This window comes from Triticum dicoccoides, chromosome 2B, assembly GCF_002162155.2.
Source record: "Triticum dicoccoides isolate Atlit2015 ecotype Zavitan chromosome 2B, WEW_v2.0, whole genome shotgun sequence".
NCBI classification, from domain to species: Eukaryota; Viridiplantae; Streptophyta; class Magnoliopsida; order Poales; family Poaceae; genus Triticum; species Triticum dicoccoides.
In genome coordinates, this window is record NC_041383.1 from 9,983,262 (window position 1) to 9,999,955 (window position 16,694).

Here is a 16,694-nt window from a genome sequence, read left to right on the forward strand (position 1 = left end):
ACACACAATTTCAGTGTGGGCCCGCTGCCACGCTAAGCCCAATTAAACATTGGAACCTTACCCTGTAAGCCTCCTTCTCACGTACTAACTCTTTGTGGATGTAGCAAAACTCTTGCATCATGTGTCCTTTTTTGTGAGTACGTCAATGGCGTACCATATTTTTATAGAAGATAGAAGACAATTACAAGAAGCTACAACATGCTGCGAACAACAAGTATAGGAACAACACCACATCCAAGCTAATCCGAAGAAAAGCCGCTACACACATTACAAAACAACGCAAAGGAGCTTGTCAGACCCGAGCATCAAAGCCGCGTCTCGACCAACACCGGCCAATACGAAGAGCAACAACTTCGACCAAACTTCCCTTGTAGAGGCACCAACCACCCTTGATGCCGAAAAGGAGATGGCAGGTGGGTAGTGGGACTCCGTAAGTTCCGGGAAAGCCACCGTGTTGGACTCACTGACATTGGTATAGATAGCGCCCAAGATCCTCTACTCGGACCAGCGGCACACACCGAAGAACCACATGACCGAACCTCCAGGCCAACTCTCCTTCCATGATGCTCCCAATGGAGGAACGACACCAAGACGCCACCATCACAGGTCCAAGACCTAGGATTTCGCCGGTGACTACAAACCAAAGAAGGAGGGGAGATGCCGACACACCATAGCGACGCCTCCAAGCAGGGGAACGACATCCACAGGCACCGTCATAGCCAGCACCGACCGAAGATGGGCGGGATTTTCATCCGTCGCCCACCTCCCACCCCTTGCAAGGAAAGAGGCCACATGTCTGTGACGGGTAACATCGCTGCCGCCGCAGCACCTCGACATCGTGACTAATTTTGCAGAACACCGATGCCCTGCATGGCCAAGTACACGCACTCCATGAACCACCGCCTGCACGACTGATGAAGATCCAATCCAGCAAGGCAGCACCCAACACCAACACAGCCAGAGGCCATCGGAACCGCAGCAGTAACTGCACACGCCCACTCCTGGCGGCAGCCATGCCACGACTGCGGCTCAGGAACCCACGAACAGGGAGCATTTCCACCACATCGACCTCCCCGCAGAGGGCCGCAGGCCCGGCCACCCTGCTCAGATCCGACCTGCGCCAAGCACTCCATCCCACGGCGCCACCACTGGCGCCGGTGACCGCAGGAGGCAAGCCGCGCACCCTGTCCACCACAGCATGTCCCGGCCGCCACTTTCGCAGCCATCCGATAGAGATCTGTTGCCTCCAACGTCCACCAGGCGCACCTAGGGGGACCGCTGTGCAACACCTCCACCTCACCACGCCGTCGGCCATGCTCCGCCTCATCGTGCGCTGCCCACGACCGCACCGGTAAGATCCACCACGCCGCCCGCTATGCCACTCCCCCGTGCGAAGGAGGCCCGTTGGGGCACGCCGAACTCGCCCGCCTAGGTGCCGCCACCACCGCCGGCGCCGGCGGCAGCAGCGGCCAGCGAGCGCAAGGAGGGGCACTCGCGGGGCTAGGTTTTGGTCTCCGGAGCCGCCCGCGCGAGCCGCTCGAGAGGGAGGGAGTGGAAAAGCGTCCACTGTCGCTCCTGGAAAAAGACTTTCGCCCAATAGTTGCCAAACTCCAACCAAGGGTCGAACCTTGGCAGGGGAGATGGTTGTCCAAGGCCGCGTGAGTGATTTTTATGAATTCCTCCCTCATTAGCCTCTTGATGTACCTCATGGGATTCTATACTCTACACGAATCCCTTCATAAGGAGGTCACCAAGCTCCTCTCCAGATTCTTTTTGGGCTGGAGAGAATAATAAACAAAAGTACCACATGGTGAAGTGGTCTGAGATCTGTAAGCCCAAGGACCAAGGGGGCCTTGGGGTCATCTCATCCAAGCGGATGAACATAGCCCTCCTTTCTGAATGGCTCTGGCGTATCCAGACCTGCGAGGGAGGCTTGTGGTTGGAGATTATTCGCGCAAAATAGCTTCGCGGGCAACCGTTGGCCTTCGCCTCTCGCTCTGGAGGCTCCCAATTCTGGCAAACGGTGGTCCGGTTGATGCCGATCCTGCGTATTGGGACCTCCATTAAAGTGTGCTCCGGATTCGGTACCCTGTTTTGGCTGGATAGGTAGGCCGGGAATCGGCCCTTTGCGGAGCGTTTTCACGCCTTATTCTCGATTTGTGCCCACCCACAGCTCTCTGTGGCCGCTGCTCTAACCGACTTGGGCGCCATTGCCTTCCTCCGTACCTTTGGGGCGACGGAACGCGAGCAATGGGAAGAATTGCTCTCGTGTATCGCCCTTCACCCCCCCCTCCCTTGAGCCCGATGTGCTCTCGTGGCACCTAGAACCTAGTGGCCGGTTCTCAACTAGGTCCCTTTACCAGGCGATTGTCCCTTCGCCGGGACCAGTAGAGCTAGCGGTTCTTTGGGAAATCAAACTCCCATTGAAGATCCGCATATTTCTTTGGCAATGGGTACGACGGCGCCTACCTTCGGGTACGGAGGTCCAGAAATGTAACGGACCTGGGAACGTTCTGTGCCCCATCTGTTTGGTCCCGGAAAACTGCAAACACATCTTCTTTCGATGGCCGGTGGCTCAATTCCTTTGGAGTTATTTCCGGGAGGTGGTTGGTGGCAACTGGTGCCACGACAACCTCCCGGACCTGTTTGAGGAGGTCCTTAGACTACCCGGTCCCAGGCGCCCACCCATCTGGGTGGCGCTGGGTACCCTCGCTTGGATGTTATGGTGTTGGCCCAATAAACTTGTCATCGAACGTGTGATTCCATGCCGTGTGACTGATGCAATCTATAAAATGTGTGGCTTCTTACAGCTTTGGAGACCGCTTAGCAGTCAGCGGGACCGAGACGTCATCAACAACTTCATTGCAGGTCTCCGTTCCTCGGCCTCGGCTTTTGCTCCACCGCCACCACCTCCGCCTCCTCCTCCCGAGCCGGATTAGCCTTTTTTAGCTTTATTTGGGGCTTGTCTTGTTGTGCCCCCAACACGGCTTTTTGACTTGATTGTACTATGTACTAACTTGTTGGATGCTTGGTTCGTTGCTTTATAATATAAAGCGGGGGAAACCCTTTTTCTTAAAGCGTCCAATGCGCCCTTGAAGCACGTGTCAATTGTGGGAATTAAACCGGCTGCCTGACCACTGAGCATCAAGGCTCTCTCTGCACCAAATAGAGCTGCAGGCTTCGCACCAAAGTAATCGACACAACACTGCTGGCAAGCTGAATCAAGCACAATATGCAGGAAAGCAAGAGTTCTCCGGTACTTAGCAAGAAGGATGACGGCGAGGAGGGCATCACCGTCGACCTGTATCCATTCATACGGGAATACAAGGTCGGCCGTGTGGAGCGCTTACTGCACAGCCCATTCGTGGCAGCGTCCAAGGACCCGGCAGCAAACCGTGGAGTTGCGACCAGGGACGTGGTCGTCGACGAGAGCACCGGCGTGTTCGCACGCCTGTTCCTTCCCTCCATTGCAGCCGCCGCTACGGGGATCGGCGGCGAGAGGCTTCCCGTCCTCATGTACGTCCACGGCGGATCCTTCTGCACGGGGAGCGCGTTCTCTCGCACTTACCACAGCTACACCAGGTCTCTGGCGGCCAGCGCCGGGGCGCTCGTCGTGTCCGTGGAGTACCGTCTCGCGCCGGAGCATCCTGTGCCTGCAGCCTATGAAGATGCATGGGCGGCGCTCCAGTGGGTGGTGTCCCTCTCTGATCCGTGGCTGTCAGACTACGCAGACCTCGGGCGCACGTTCCTCGTTGGCGACAGTGCCGGCGGGAATATTGTCTACAACACGGCGGTGCGTGCGGCCAGTGGCGGTGGCAGCCACATCCACATCGAAGGGCTGGTCATCGTGCACCCATACTTCTGGGGGGTCGAGCGGCTGTCCAGCTCCGAGGCAGTCTGGGACGGCATCGCCATGTTTGCTCCCGAGGACGTCGACAGGCTCTGGCCGTTCATTACGGCCGGCCGGCTGGGAAACGACGATCCCTTGGTCAACCCCGTCGACGAGGAGATCGCCTCGCTGACATGCCGGCGTGTGCTGGTGGCCGTGGCCGAGAAGGACACCTTGCGTGACCGCGGGCGTCGGCTGGCAGCTCGCATGCGCGACTGCTGCTCATGGGCCGATGATGAAAACGCGGTGACATTGATAGAATCAAAGGGAGAAGACCATGGCTTCCACCTGTACAACCCACTGCGTGCGACCAGCAAGATCCTCATGGAGAGCATCGTACGGTTCATCAACCAGCGCACACCCTTGCCGCTGCCAAAACTTCACGAGCTGCATGCATGCCAAGGTAAGAGGAAGGCATCGTCTCCGGGTGACATGGACACAGCCGTCCAGCATGTTCTAGGCGTGCCAACCAGGCCGTATATAGACGTACATGGCTATGGGACGTCCATGAGAGTCACAGATGTGACACGTAGTAGTTGCTTACGCATTGGAAATGGAAGAAAAGCATCCAAAACAAGTTCTCGTCATCAGGCCAAACATCACCAACATGAGGTTCTCGTCATCAGCAACAACAGCTCCTGAGACTTGTCTTTTTCACACCTTCATCTAGTGGATGATGATAATCTACATGCATCCAGGCCAGGTGATATAAAATGGTAGTGCATGCTCCATTATAAGTGCAATGATGACACCCTATTTTACCAGCTGCTTGTTCGGGTCAAAAGAAATGACTTTTGGGTGTTTTCTTTCTTATACATGAATGGTGTATTTAAGGTCTTTAGTTATGTACTAACTATTGGTGTATCATGTATTGTCATATATCAAGTTTATACAAAATTTATACACAAGTCGATCGACAACCTACTGTCATCCCCCTTCTCGCCAGCACCCTTAGTCCGACGCCATGAGCGCATGTGTAACTATCACCAGCACCCTTGCACGTAATCTGTGGATGTGCAGCAACTGCACGTGATGCTTTTGAAAAAAGAAATGCACTACCGGAAAAACACACATTGTTGCCTAGTGGTTGAACATAAGCCAAGTGTTATTTGTCTGGTAATTGGGTTTAGCCCAGTGCAAGCCGAGTACAACGCAAAAAAAAAAGAAAAAGAAAAACCGACTACTGCAGGGCCCTCGGCATAGCTCAGAATAAGCTCAGTACCGCTCAGAAAACCCTGCCAAGTAACTACAGGACACATACCATAGTTGCTTACATATTGGTGGGCAGGAGAGAAGAGCACCCAAGACTACATAGCTAGAAGAAGGAGATGGCGCACTCGATAATCCACTTCTGTGCCCAGGCTCATCTGCACCCGTCTTCAGGAAAAAAGTCAAAGCAAATACTTGATATATTCAAAAAAATCCAAAAAAATTGCATGCTAAATAATTTGATGCGTGAGGTTCGCTCCTATTTTCAAATCATTTGGACATCTGAGCAGCTCTGGGCAAAAAAGACAAATTCGGAGTCTCTAGAACAGTTTATTGTTCATGCACTATTCTGATCCGATTTGTCTTTTTTGTTGAGAGCTATTGTGATGTCCAAATTATCTGAAAATTAGAACGAGCTTCACGCAACAAATTTTCTACCATATAAACAAAATTTGGAATTTTTTGAATTTTTTTGATTTTTTTAGCCCAGTGCAAGCCGAGTACAACGCAAAAAAAGAACGACTACTGCAGGGCCCTCGGCATAGGTTAGAATAAGCTGAGTACCGCTCAGAAAACCCTGCCAAGTAACTATAGGACACATACCATAGTTGCTTACATATTGGTGGGCAGGAGAGAAGAGCACCCAAGACTACATACCTAGAGGAAAGAGATGGCGCACTCGATAATCCACTTCTGAGCCAGGCTCATCTGCACCCGTGTTGAGGAAAAAAATCAAAACAAATACTAGAAAATACAAAATAATCCAAAAGTTTTGCATGCGAAATAATTTGATGCGTGAGGGTCGCTCCTATTTTCAAAGCATTTGGACATCTGAGCAGCTCTCGGCAAAAAACAAATTCAGAGTCTGTAAAAAAGTTCACTGTTCATTCACTATTCTGACTTGATTTGTCTTCTTTGTTGAGAGCTTTTGAGATGTCCAAATTATCTGAAAATTGGAGCAAACTTCACGCAACAAATTTTCTACCATATTAACAGAAATTGGAATTTTTTGAAAATTTTAAATTTTTTGTGATTTTTTCTGACCGGGTGCAGATGAGTCTGGGCACCGAAACGCTGCACTCGTTGTACTAGCTATTGTATTGAAGTGATACCGAGATTTACAATATATGGCGAGGCCCCACAACAGCTCCCATCATTGTAGGCGTGCAGGCCATGACCAAGAGAGGGGCGCCAGAGATCCTAGAAACTAGGGAGAATGGTAGAACACAGTTACATACAATCTGAATACTTGTACAACACATTAACAACCCACCGCAGTCATGTCTAAAAACCCGCAGTCGGAACTCCTCCTGGATAGACGTTCAGCTCTTGTATGAATTTATTGACATAAAACTATATCATGACATGTTACATTAATATTTCAAAAGCGTGCATGCGCGTACTTAGGCAGGACATGTTACATAGTATTGCAAAAGCGTTGTATATTTCTTATTGTCTAAGGAAAGATAACTTTGAGGTTTAGATTAAGTTAATTGTGAAAATCAACAGACCATCATGACTTGATGTAAAACTCTAGGTTATCGATGACTTTTCCACGTACTGTGATGAATGTATCTTAGCCACAGATGGTCAACCACTTGACATTTTATATCTTATCTGGAAAGATAGCTTAAATGGTTCTGATTTAACTTTAAAAGAAAACCTTCAACCATTAACCACGGAAACAACTGGCAATGTAAAACTGTGAAAACCATAAATTGTGTTTGTCGTCGGTACGTATTGACAATAACATAGTACATATGCTAATTAAGGGGAAAGAAAAGGATATCACCATCAAATAGAAGCATTGTCACTACCACATACCATAATAAACTGTGTAAGCACATGATATTTAGCACCTTCGCCACAAATCCACAACATTGTTATTATCTTAATTATCATCTTAATTACTTTAGTTGTAAGCATGAATATATTTATGTGTGAACATAGTGAGGGAATGCCTTACGGCTGGCAAACTACCATATATAGTAGACACTAAGCTGCCCTTTTAAACAATAAGATAGCATTTTCGTGCAAAATGAGCAAGCTTAAGTGTAAATGATCAATACGCATGTCGAGTACCTAAACAACATCGTTTTTCATATTACCTGACCTAGCGCATAGTTATTTTGAAAGCAGCAATATATTTGAGAATGATCTCAACTAAGCATTTTTTTATATTATCTAGCTAGCAACATAATCATATAACAATACCATACCCATATATATAGCAAGTTCAACGTCACATGCGGCTGTTGGGAGAGAGGACTCAAGCCATCGCTCAAAGAACAACAAAAATTAAAGAAGTCAGGACATGATCAAGTAAACGTACCAATGATGGTTAGAGCATGTCATGTCGTCGTCCTCTTTGTACTTACTATCAGGTGCACTTTGACGGATTCATGACAAGTAAGGTGTAGAGTACAGCTCACTTATTTATTGTATTGATTGTTAGCCTAAAAGTTCTCACCAAAGGTGTGCAAATTGAGAGACAAGACATCTAACCAGTAAGAGCCTATAATTTAGTAATGAGTGCAGTACTTATTTTAACCTACCAAAATGTCTAATAACCAACAATAAAATTTCAAACTATCTAAGTTACAATCTTGAAGTATCAAAACTGGTCAAGCTGAAAACACAATCAGGTGCGGAATCATCCAATATTTTGTTGAATATGTATTGGGCATGTATTTTTTAATGTATATGACAATTTTATTTGAACCTTTCCCACATTGATGAACAGCGTACTGTTGAGTTTAAAGAAGTTTTTGAAAAAAATTACAGGGCACTTCCATTTTTTATCAAATTTTGACCAAAGATGGTCTTGAATATGTATTTGTCTTGTAGTTTCAAATCTATTTAGAAAATTGTTAAACTTTATTTTTGATGATAATAAAGGGGGAGAATATGTATCATACTTGTATTTTTTTAATCCGTGTGGTAAACAAGTTTAAACTTTCCCATAATGATCACCATAGTAGTGTTGATTTTGTAGAATATTTTCAAGAAAATTACACACTCTCATTGTTAACCAAATTTTCATGAAAAAAGGGTTGAATATGTATTTTTTAATCTATATTCAAAAAGGGTTTCAACTTTCCAAGAATGATCAACATGGTAGTTTTTAGATTTGTATGTACACTTCTTGGGGGTCAAATTTTAACAAAAAAGGGGGTTGAATATGTATTTCTCTTGTATTTAATCCGTTTGGCAATGAGGTTTGAAACTTTTCCATGCTGGTCATCATGGTAATATTGAATTTATCAAAGTTTTCTATGTACTGTACACTTTCACTTCTGGTCCAATTTTGAACAAAAAATGGGTGAATTTTTATTTTGCATGAACTTTATGATCTAACTAGCGGTGTGACCCACGTAGTTGCGTGCATAGATTCTAAAGATGTATTACTCCTAATATAGAGATTGTCTCAGATACTCCACTTGGAACATTGTTTCTGATATATACACGCTTTTTCCTGTCGAAAACAATACTATGAAAACAAACCATTAATGGAATATTCCTTGATGTCCAAGCTAAAGCGTTACCATATTTATAGTCATTGTAGATATGTTCAATTGTACACATTTTATCGATGGCTTTGATAATTCATCGTCTCTATGTAATAAAAAACCAAAGGAGTAACATGTTGAGATGAACCTTTTCAAAATCCTTCTACATAATTTAAAGAATTAAAATCTAACCATTTTCTCATATACATTTTTTTCTCTCCTTATTCACTTCCATAACATTGGTCGTATTGCAGTTACTTGGATTTTCTACTGTAATGTGTTGCATTTACGCCCATCATATCACGTACACCGTATTTTCGATGCGATGTATTCATATGTCAATGCATGATCCTCAAAAAGAAACTAGAAGCTCTCTTTCGCATTACTCTCATAAAAGCATGTCTTTTCCAATCAACATATAGTTTTCATCTAGTAATTAAGTATAAGTAACACGATTTACCGTATATTTGATACCATTATTTGAAATGAATAATGGTGTCCATGATGGCTGTCGCTTGTACTTTTTATATTTTTATACACCTGGCAACGTGGTGGTCCAATATATTGTTACGTATGCGTTAGCATGTTACGTAAAAACTTTAAATCTTAGCCATTAATTTTCTAATCAGCTGGTGCATATATACCAAATGTGGACGAACGTGATGGCTGTTTGTCTTTCATTTTAATTATATAATACATTTTAGAAAAAAGTTCAAACTTTCCTAGAATGTTCACCATGGTAGTGTTACTTTTACAAAAAGAAATCCCTTATTTCTGGACACTTTTATATTATGACGTGGTGGCTATAAATGGGCGGTCAACTAAAAACATGTTCAAATAACAAAAAATAGGTTTGAGGAGACGTCAAAGTTGAAACTTGACTGGTTTTGATAGTTTAGAGTCGTAACAAACTAGATTGTTAGACATTTTTGACAGTTCAGGGTTGAAACATGGACTTCTTTTTTTAGTAATAGGCCACACCGATGGCGGCTACATCGGTATTGTAACAAAATAAATCATAGTGTTGGTCACTGTAAAAATTAAAATGTAGAGTATTCAGTCATGAAATATAGAAGTAAAGAGACTGAAATCGCTGTCGGTTGCCCAGCTACGAAGCTTCAAACTGATTTCATGGCCATTAATCATGATATTTAGTATCAACTGCCGTCCTTTTGGACCAAAATAATATATCATATCACTGTCTTATAAAGGCATGAACAAGTAGTTGCTAGATAATATCCGTTGTTTTCAATTGGATAGATATCCAAGGTCTCACGTACGTATGCGGTTGTACAAAGTAATAGGCTCTTGTAGACCACCTTCACTTATACCTAATAAAAGCACGAACATGTAGTTGCTAAATCCCATCCGTTTCTTTCAATTGGGTCCAGTATCAATTAAGAAGCTTTTGTATGTGGCCCATTGTCCGTGAGCAGAGGATGCCGAAGCATGTGTTGCCGTCGACGCTGTGGCGGCATCAGCAGCTAACTGACTGAATCGCTAGCTAGCTACTTCGACGTACTCACCTCATCATGGCGTCAAACACATGCCTGAAGTCGAACCAGCTTCCTGTTAGAACAACAAACTGTACTATTTCTTTGTACTCCCACCTGCCGTCCTTTTGGCTTTCGGATGATCGGTACCAGGTATTGAAAATATACTATTACGGAAATTAAATTTGATGGGCCGTGTCCTCTGTTGTCCTTCCGTGGACCTCCCATTGATTAATCTCCTTCTAATCTGATCATTAGATTCTTGAAGTGGCAATGTCAAGCTCTCATCATATGAGTACTCAGTCGGTGATTCCCTCTACTAGTGGTATTTTATCCCAAAGTATAACACAACGTACTGTGCATCAGGAGCGTCTACAGATATAAGGGGCCCTGGGGCGAGATCAAAATTGAGACTCTAAATTTTGTAAAATTCATATGACATGTCACCTTCATAGTGTATAGTTGATCAAACCCAATAACATCCCCCATTCAATACATAATCAAGAATAATTAGGATTTCCAAAAAAAGAAAAAAGCAGGGGGCCACTTAGTTTTGCACGAGAGAAAGAAGCGAGGAATCCTCTTTTCGACTTTGACTCCCCCAGTCTAGTCATTGCTTTTCTTTCTGGTACTTCCATAGTAGCTGCCTCAGTCCCAGCCACAGGAATTCTCGATTGAAATGGATAGGAGCGATCACATGGATGCATATCCCCATGATGACGCGGCAGTGGCAGCCTCCTTTCTGGTGTTAATCGGCTTCCCACCCTTGCACAACTTGCATCCCATGGCAGCACAGTTGAGCTGCAGGGCTGTGCTGGAGTGGTGGTGCAATGACACGGTGGAGCGACAGAGCACTCCGGTCATAAAGCAGTAGCAAGAGGACGAAGAAGAAGTGGGTGAGGCGAGCGTAATAGGCCTCCCCCACTCCGATTATTTAGGGAATGGGAGTGTCAAACCAGGGCAGGCAATCCCGGCCGCGTGCGCGTGATATCCATGCGTATGGGAGCACGGGGAGGGAGCAGGCAACCGTAGGATGAAGTGGGAGCACGGATGGGAGCACGGGGAGGGAGCAGGCAAGCCGGATCCCCCCACGACGACGTCCATAGTGCACGGGGATCAAGGGGACTCGCGTTATGTGCGGCCGGGAGACGAGGCACACACTTATGGGACGTAGCATATGTGGACCCAAACAACAGTCCCGCGCGCCATGTTGACCGTCAGGTCATGTCTGACACGTCCCGTTGGACCAGATGACGAGACCAGCCCGATTAGGCGGAGAGGTAGAATTTGTAAGTACTGAGCGGGAATTCGACTCGCAGGGGCCAGTTGCACGTGAAAGTTTTGGTGGCATAGTTTGGATATCTTCATTGACAATTCAAGACCGAGGTGGTGCATGGCACCTCGGAGGCAGTCTTGCAGGGAGGTCAGTTGCAGGCGGATGATGTTAGGGTATAGCTTCAAAGAACAAGTTTTCAAGCTCAGCAAGACTAAAAGATGGTGTGTAGTTTGGTGTTGGCCGAGCTATAACCCAGGTAGAAGACCAGTTCGGGGCCTACTGACGGTGTCATGGCCAATGGGTGACTCACCATGTCGGTGCTTGGCACCGTGGGCCGAACTGAGGACCCCTAGGTCGGTTCTTGGCCCAGTGAGTCAAACAGAGGACTCCTAGGTTGGTGCTATCCTGGGCCTCTTAGGGTGGCCCATGATGCTCTATACATAGGATTTCGATAGGCTTGATGTACAAGACAAGAATACCAAAACCGTGGAGGACTCTACTTCCACCGATGTAGCCGACTAGGATCTACAACCCTAGGGCCACCGGTATGCTATATAAGTTGGGGTCCATGCTAGTCGATTGAGACAATACAATCCCTTGGTTTATAATTGTACTTTGTACACCCAATTCACAATATACATGAGTAGAAGTAGGGTATTATCCCTTCTCGAGGGCCCGAAAAAATCGGCATCCTGTTTCCCTCAGACCTAATCGCTCCATCAGGATACCCTACCAAAGAGTCTATCGAATTTAGCTCCGACAAACGGCATGAATGTTGCATGGGAAACAATGCAAACCAAATTAGAGCATCCAAATTACAGACGATGTAGCCTTGTTAATATGCACCATTTTGACCTCCCTCACCTATGAACATGTCCAACTCCAATGGTGGATTCCAAAAAAACCTTGTCCAACTCCAGTGCCTACCAGCGTTGCCGTGTTTCAATTTAGGGCCTAATAGCAGCAATGTCCGCTCACTCACCGAAAATTTGACAAAAAAGTGGCAGCAATGTTGTAGCGGCAGAATACACGAGTTGCGATAGAAAGCACCGCAAAGATCATGCGGTACACTTGAGGCGCCGAGCATTCCTAGTATGGAATCTCCCTGGGATACAGTGAGCAGCAGGGCTGAGTTAAGGGGCCAGTTAAGATGGGTTGAAAGATTTTTTTTTTTTGGAGGGAAAAGGATTTCACTTCAATAACACCATTTGGATCTCTGTTAATCAGGTCTTGAGGTTGATTCTTGAAAACCATCAAGATCTGGGCTATTTCTGTCCCCAGCTCAGTGCAAGGAGAGGCTGTTGGCCTTCGTAGTGCATCTGGCAAGATTACTTCAGAAATCGCTGACGATTACCTTGGGCTGAATCCTAGCCTTGCTGCAAATGACTTCTTGGCATTTGATCCGTGGGGTAACCTAAAGATCTCCGATGATGGGAGGGGGCTTCCTCACGCCTACCAAGAAAAGGGACTCTGGTGACAATATTGTTGCGACCAGCCCGATGTCAACGCTCGTCGCTTGCTGGTCTCCTCAGGCTCTAGCAGCGCCGGCCCTGAAGACCAGGAAAGCTTCATTGGAGATTGCCTGTGAGCAGTACTATTAGCTTTCCTTGCCTCGCCTCTACGTAGTGGGGCTTATGTAATAAAAGTTATTTTCTTTTGTTCCTAGCTTTGGTTTGCTTATTTTGTACTGCTCCTCTCAGTGGGCTGATGTATGAATGGCTGTTTTGGTTTCATTCTAGCAATGGAGCTGGGGAGGAGCCTCCCGTTCTTCTAAAAAAAAGGATTTCTCTTGTAACAAGGCTATGAAGACACGTTCACTGATTCATTTCAGAAAATTCAGTGGTACTTTTTTTTCCTTTTGTGACTGAAAATTCACAAATAGTTTTTTTCCTTGGGACCGGAAAATTCAGATTTGTTTGAAGAAAACCAGAAATAGTTGCATAATTCTTGGGGCCTTTATCATTCGTAGGATTTGTAAAATCTGGGAATGGGAAAAATATAGGAATGGAGTGGCATGACATCTTGAATATACAATATTAGTATCGCGGTTTGATAATGGGTAGGAAAAATGTACTCCCTCCGTCCCATAATGTAAGACGTTTTTTGACACTACACTAGTGTCAAAAAACGTCCTACATTATGGGACGGAGGGAGTAGAATTCTTTACATGAGGTTGGAGTGTATGAAATTTTCCTATGGAAAGTAGTACAAATGAATCCTATGAAAAACTCCTATGAATTGTAATCCTACAAATCAAATATGTTACATAGAAAAAATTGTCCCAACGATTGGAATCCTCCAAAATTCATTTAGAAACTTGGTGTGACTAGGTCTTAGTCGACTGAGATTAAACCAATTCTCATTCAAGTGACATAATATGTAAGAGAGAAAAAGAAAAAACTAAAATAAAATTATTGCGGATCTTAATGTAAGATATCACGGATATTGCATCGAGACTTAGCAAGACTGATAGGAATTGTGCAAATATCTTTTGGGGTCCTATATATAACACCAAGGTTAAAGAGCCTTTACGCATACGATCGAATAGCTAGCGTTCATAGGGTAGCAGTAATGGACCCTGGCAGTGGTAGTCCTTGGGCATCAGCTCAAAGAAACCGACTGCTCCCGATCCGCTTGTCAAGAGAACCTGCCAACACTGAGTGGACGCCGCCCGCCGGTTCTCCGGCGGAGGAGCCGGTGAGCCCTACAGCAAGAGCCATGGAAGATATAGGTATTTATATCGTCGTCACGGTCGGCCTCGACACGCCGATAAACCTGACCACCTTCCGAGCCGGCATCGAAGCTATGCTTGCCCGATGCCCGCGCTATGGATGCATTCATGTACGCGCTCTTGTGACTACAACTGCTTAACCACAACAAGTACATGTACGTATGACACTGGCATGCAGGTGGCGGATGGGCTAAACAATGGCGAGGCGCGATGGGCGCGCACTACTGTGAACGTCCAAGATCACATGATCGTGCCGAGGCTGGACCGCGCGACCGACCCAGACAAGGCCGTGGAGGACTACGTCGCCTCGCTGTCCACGCTCCCCATGGTCCGCTCCCGCCCGCCATGGGAGTTCCACTTCCTCGACTTCCCGACCTCCGAGGCGGCCTCCACGGTGGCGATCCGCGTGCACCACGCCTACGGCGATGGTATGTCCACCATGGCGCTTCTCATGATGTCCACGCGCAGCGCCATCACCGACACCAAAAGTCATCCAGCCGCGCCTCCGCATCGTCGTCCTACGCGCACGAGCGCCATATATGCCCCTCAACGCCCCCCACTTTCCGCGGGCGCCCTGGCGTTCGTCGCATGGGTCTGGTCGTATCTTGTGCTGGCGTGGAACACCGCGGCAGACATTGCCTACTTCGCCGCCACGATTATGTTCTTGAGTGACCCGCGCACTCTCTTCAAGCATGCCGACGACGGGTTCCACGCCAAGCGCTTTGTCCACCGGAGTCTTAGCCTCGATGACGTCAAGTTCCTCAAGAACTCCATGAACTGTGTACGTATAAGCTAGCTTTGTTCACCAAATTCTTTTAAGATCCTTCAACGGAGGGTGCTACTCGTATCTTTTTTTTTTCCCACAGACCGTTAACTTTCTTTCTATTTTTTTCCCGGGAACCACAGACTGTCAATGATGTGTTGGTTGCACTGACTTCTGCTGCTCTATCACGATATTACTTCCGCAAGTCCGGTAAGTGCGTGAATGGTATCAAGTGTTTAATGCTACAATCTTTTTTTTTCGCCAATACGCCTGGGAGCGTATCAGGAAGGGTGAAAGTACAAGGTGTGAGAGCCTTCGACTTGTACGCCTGGAGGCAAGTCAGAGGCTCTCGGGAGCAGTAGGGGGGTGGGGGCCTCAGCCCCAATATAGCCTAAGTTTACATTACATCAAGCAGCGCTTGGAGTCCTCTTGCGCCGGCCTTGGCCCAGGGGCGCACGTCGTCTTGGATCGCTGCGTTTAATGCTACAAGCAATTACGATATTGATTTTTACTACTACGACACTTCCTTCCTTAATTACTTCAATGACAGGTGACACTAACACTAGGAAAATCTGTGTGCGATCACTCCTTCCTGTCAACACAAGACCAGCCACTAGTCTACAGGTAAGATGTACTTTCTCAGAAAATATATGGAACGGATGCTAAATGTCATGCATCATCGATTTCACTAACATATATGTATCTCTGCACGAGGTCAGATGTTGTCACCATCATATTTTGTAGATTATCGGTATTTTAATTTAATTTGCTGATTTTACCACTATGAACAGACTTATGTTAATGTGATAGAATCTGATAAGAGGAACGAGGTGACATGGGGAAATAAATTGGGCTACATCATTCTTCCATTTTATCTAGCCAGACACGATGATCCACTTGCATACATTCACAAAGCAAAGAAGGTTCTGGATAGGAAAAAGAGGTCCTTAGAAGTGATATTCACATATAAGATTGCTGAGATCTTCATGAATGTTTTTGGTGCCAAGGTATGCTTTGCTGCCCTTTGCTCTATCTATCTAAATTAGATTACACAAACATGAACCTAGCAAAGTAACAGTTCATAATTCTACATCTTCATTTTAATGTTCCAAATTGAATTTCATAGTCATCATTGAACCAGGTAGGAACTTCTATCTTCCGGTGTCTCTTTGCACGTACAACAATTGTTTTCTCAAACATGGTTGGACCAACCGAACAAGTAGAATTATGTGGACACCCAGTGGCTTTCATTGCACCTAGTGTCTATGGGATTCCAGAGGTAGGCAACCCATGATCTTGCATACTTACAAATTTTCCATAAGGTACTCAATTTTGATAAGAATGCAACTGATTCCTTTTGTTAAACACAATCATCCACTGGTACACTGATAACACAAAGATATATTGATAGATGCTCACCGTTGAAACCTTCAAAGGGGTGTATTGTTTTAATTTTGTGTAGACTGTGAACTCTACTATGATGACCCTTCTTCAGTGACATTTTTTTATTAATAGCAAAAATGGCACAATGAATCAAAGATATAAATGACCACCAGTCCAAAACCTACCTCGTGGAATATTTGAGTGCCCTTGACTACTGATACATAGGTGTAACTAGTTAGTGTATAGTTTATTAAGAACATTTGCTGAACTTGCAAGTGTAATGCAAGATCTTGCTGCACACGAACAGACTAATGTAGTTCAACCGATAATATGATTTACGATTGATATGTGTGCACAAAGTAGCTTTCTTGTATCGGATTACTAGAAAGACATGTTGCTTCAGTCAAATACACCACAAAAACCATATATAAATCCCCTACT

At 45.8% G+C, this 16,694-nt stretch overlaps 2 protein-coding genes across 2 annotated transcripts in view; both read left to right on the forward strand.

Moving 5' to 3' along the window:
• Nucleotides 1-3,232: 3,232 nt before the first annotated feature.
• On the forward strand, nt 3,233-4,531 carry LOC119360178 (probable carboxylesterase 5). Its single transcript, XM_037625931.1, has one exon. The coding sequence runs from the start codon at nt 3,233-3,235 to the stop codon at nt 4,529-4,531; it is 1,299 nt and encodes a 432-aa protein (XP_037481828.1).
• A 9,416-nt stretch (nt 4,532-13,947) lies between these two features.
• The window catches only part of LOC119366802 (O-acyltransferase WSD1-like), an 11,955-nt gene continuing 9,208 nt past the window's right edge, over nt 13,948-16,694 (forward strand). The window contains exons 1-6 of the mRNA XM_037632517.1: nt 13,948-14,217; nt 14,286-14,888; nt 15,014-15,080; nt 15,421-15,494; nt 15,662-15,877; nt 16,012-16,149. Of these exons, the coding sequence (XP_037488414.1) occupies nt 13,948-14,217; nt 14,286-14,888; nt 15,014-15,080; nt 15,421-15,494; nt 15,662-15,877; nt 16,012-16,149 (1,368 nt within the window). The remainder of the gene's footprint in view (nt 14,218-14,285; nt 14,889-15,013; nt 15,081-15,420; nt 15,495-15,661; nt 15,878-16,011; nt 16,150-16,694) is intronic.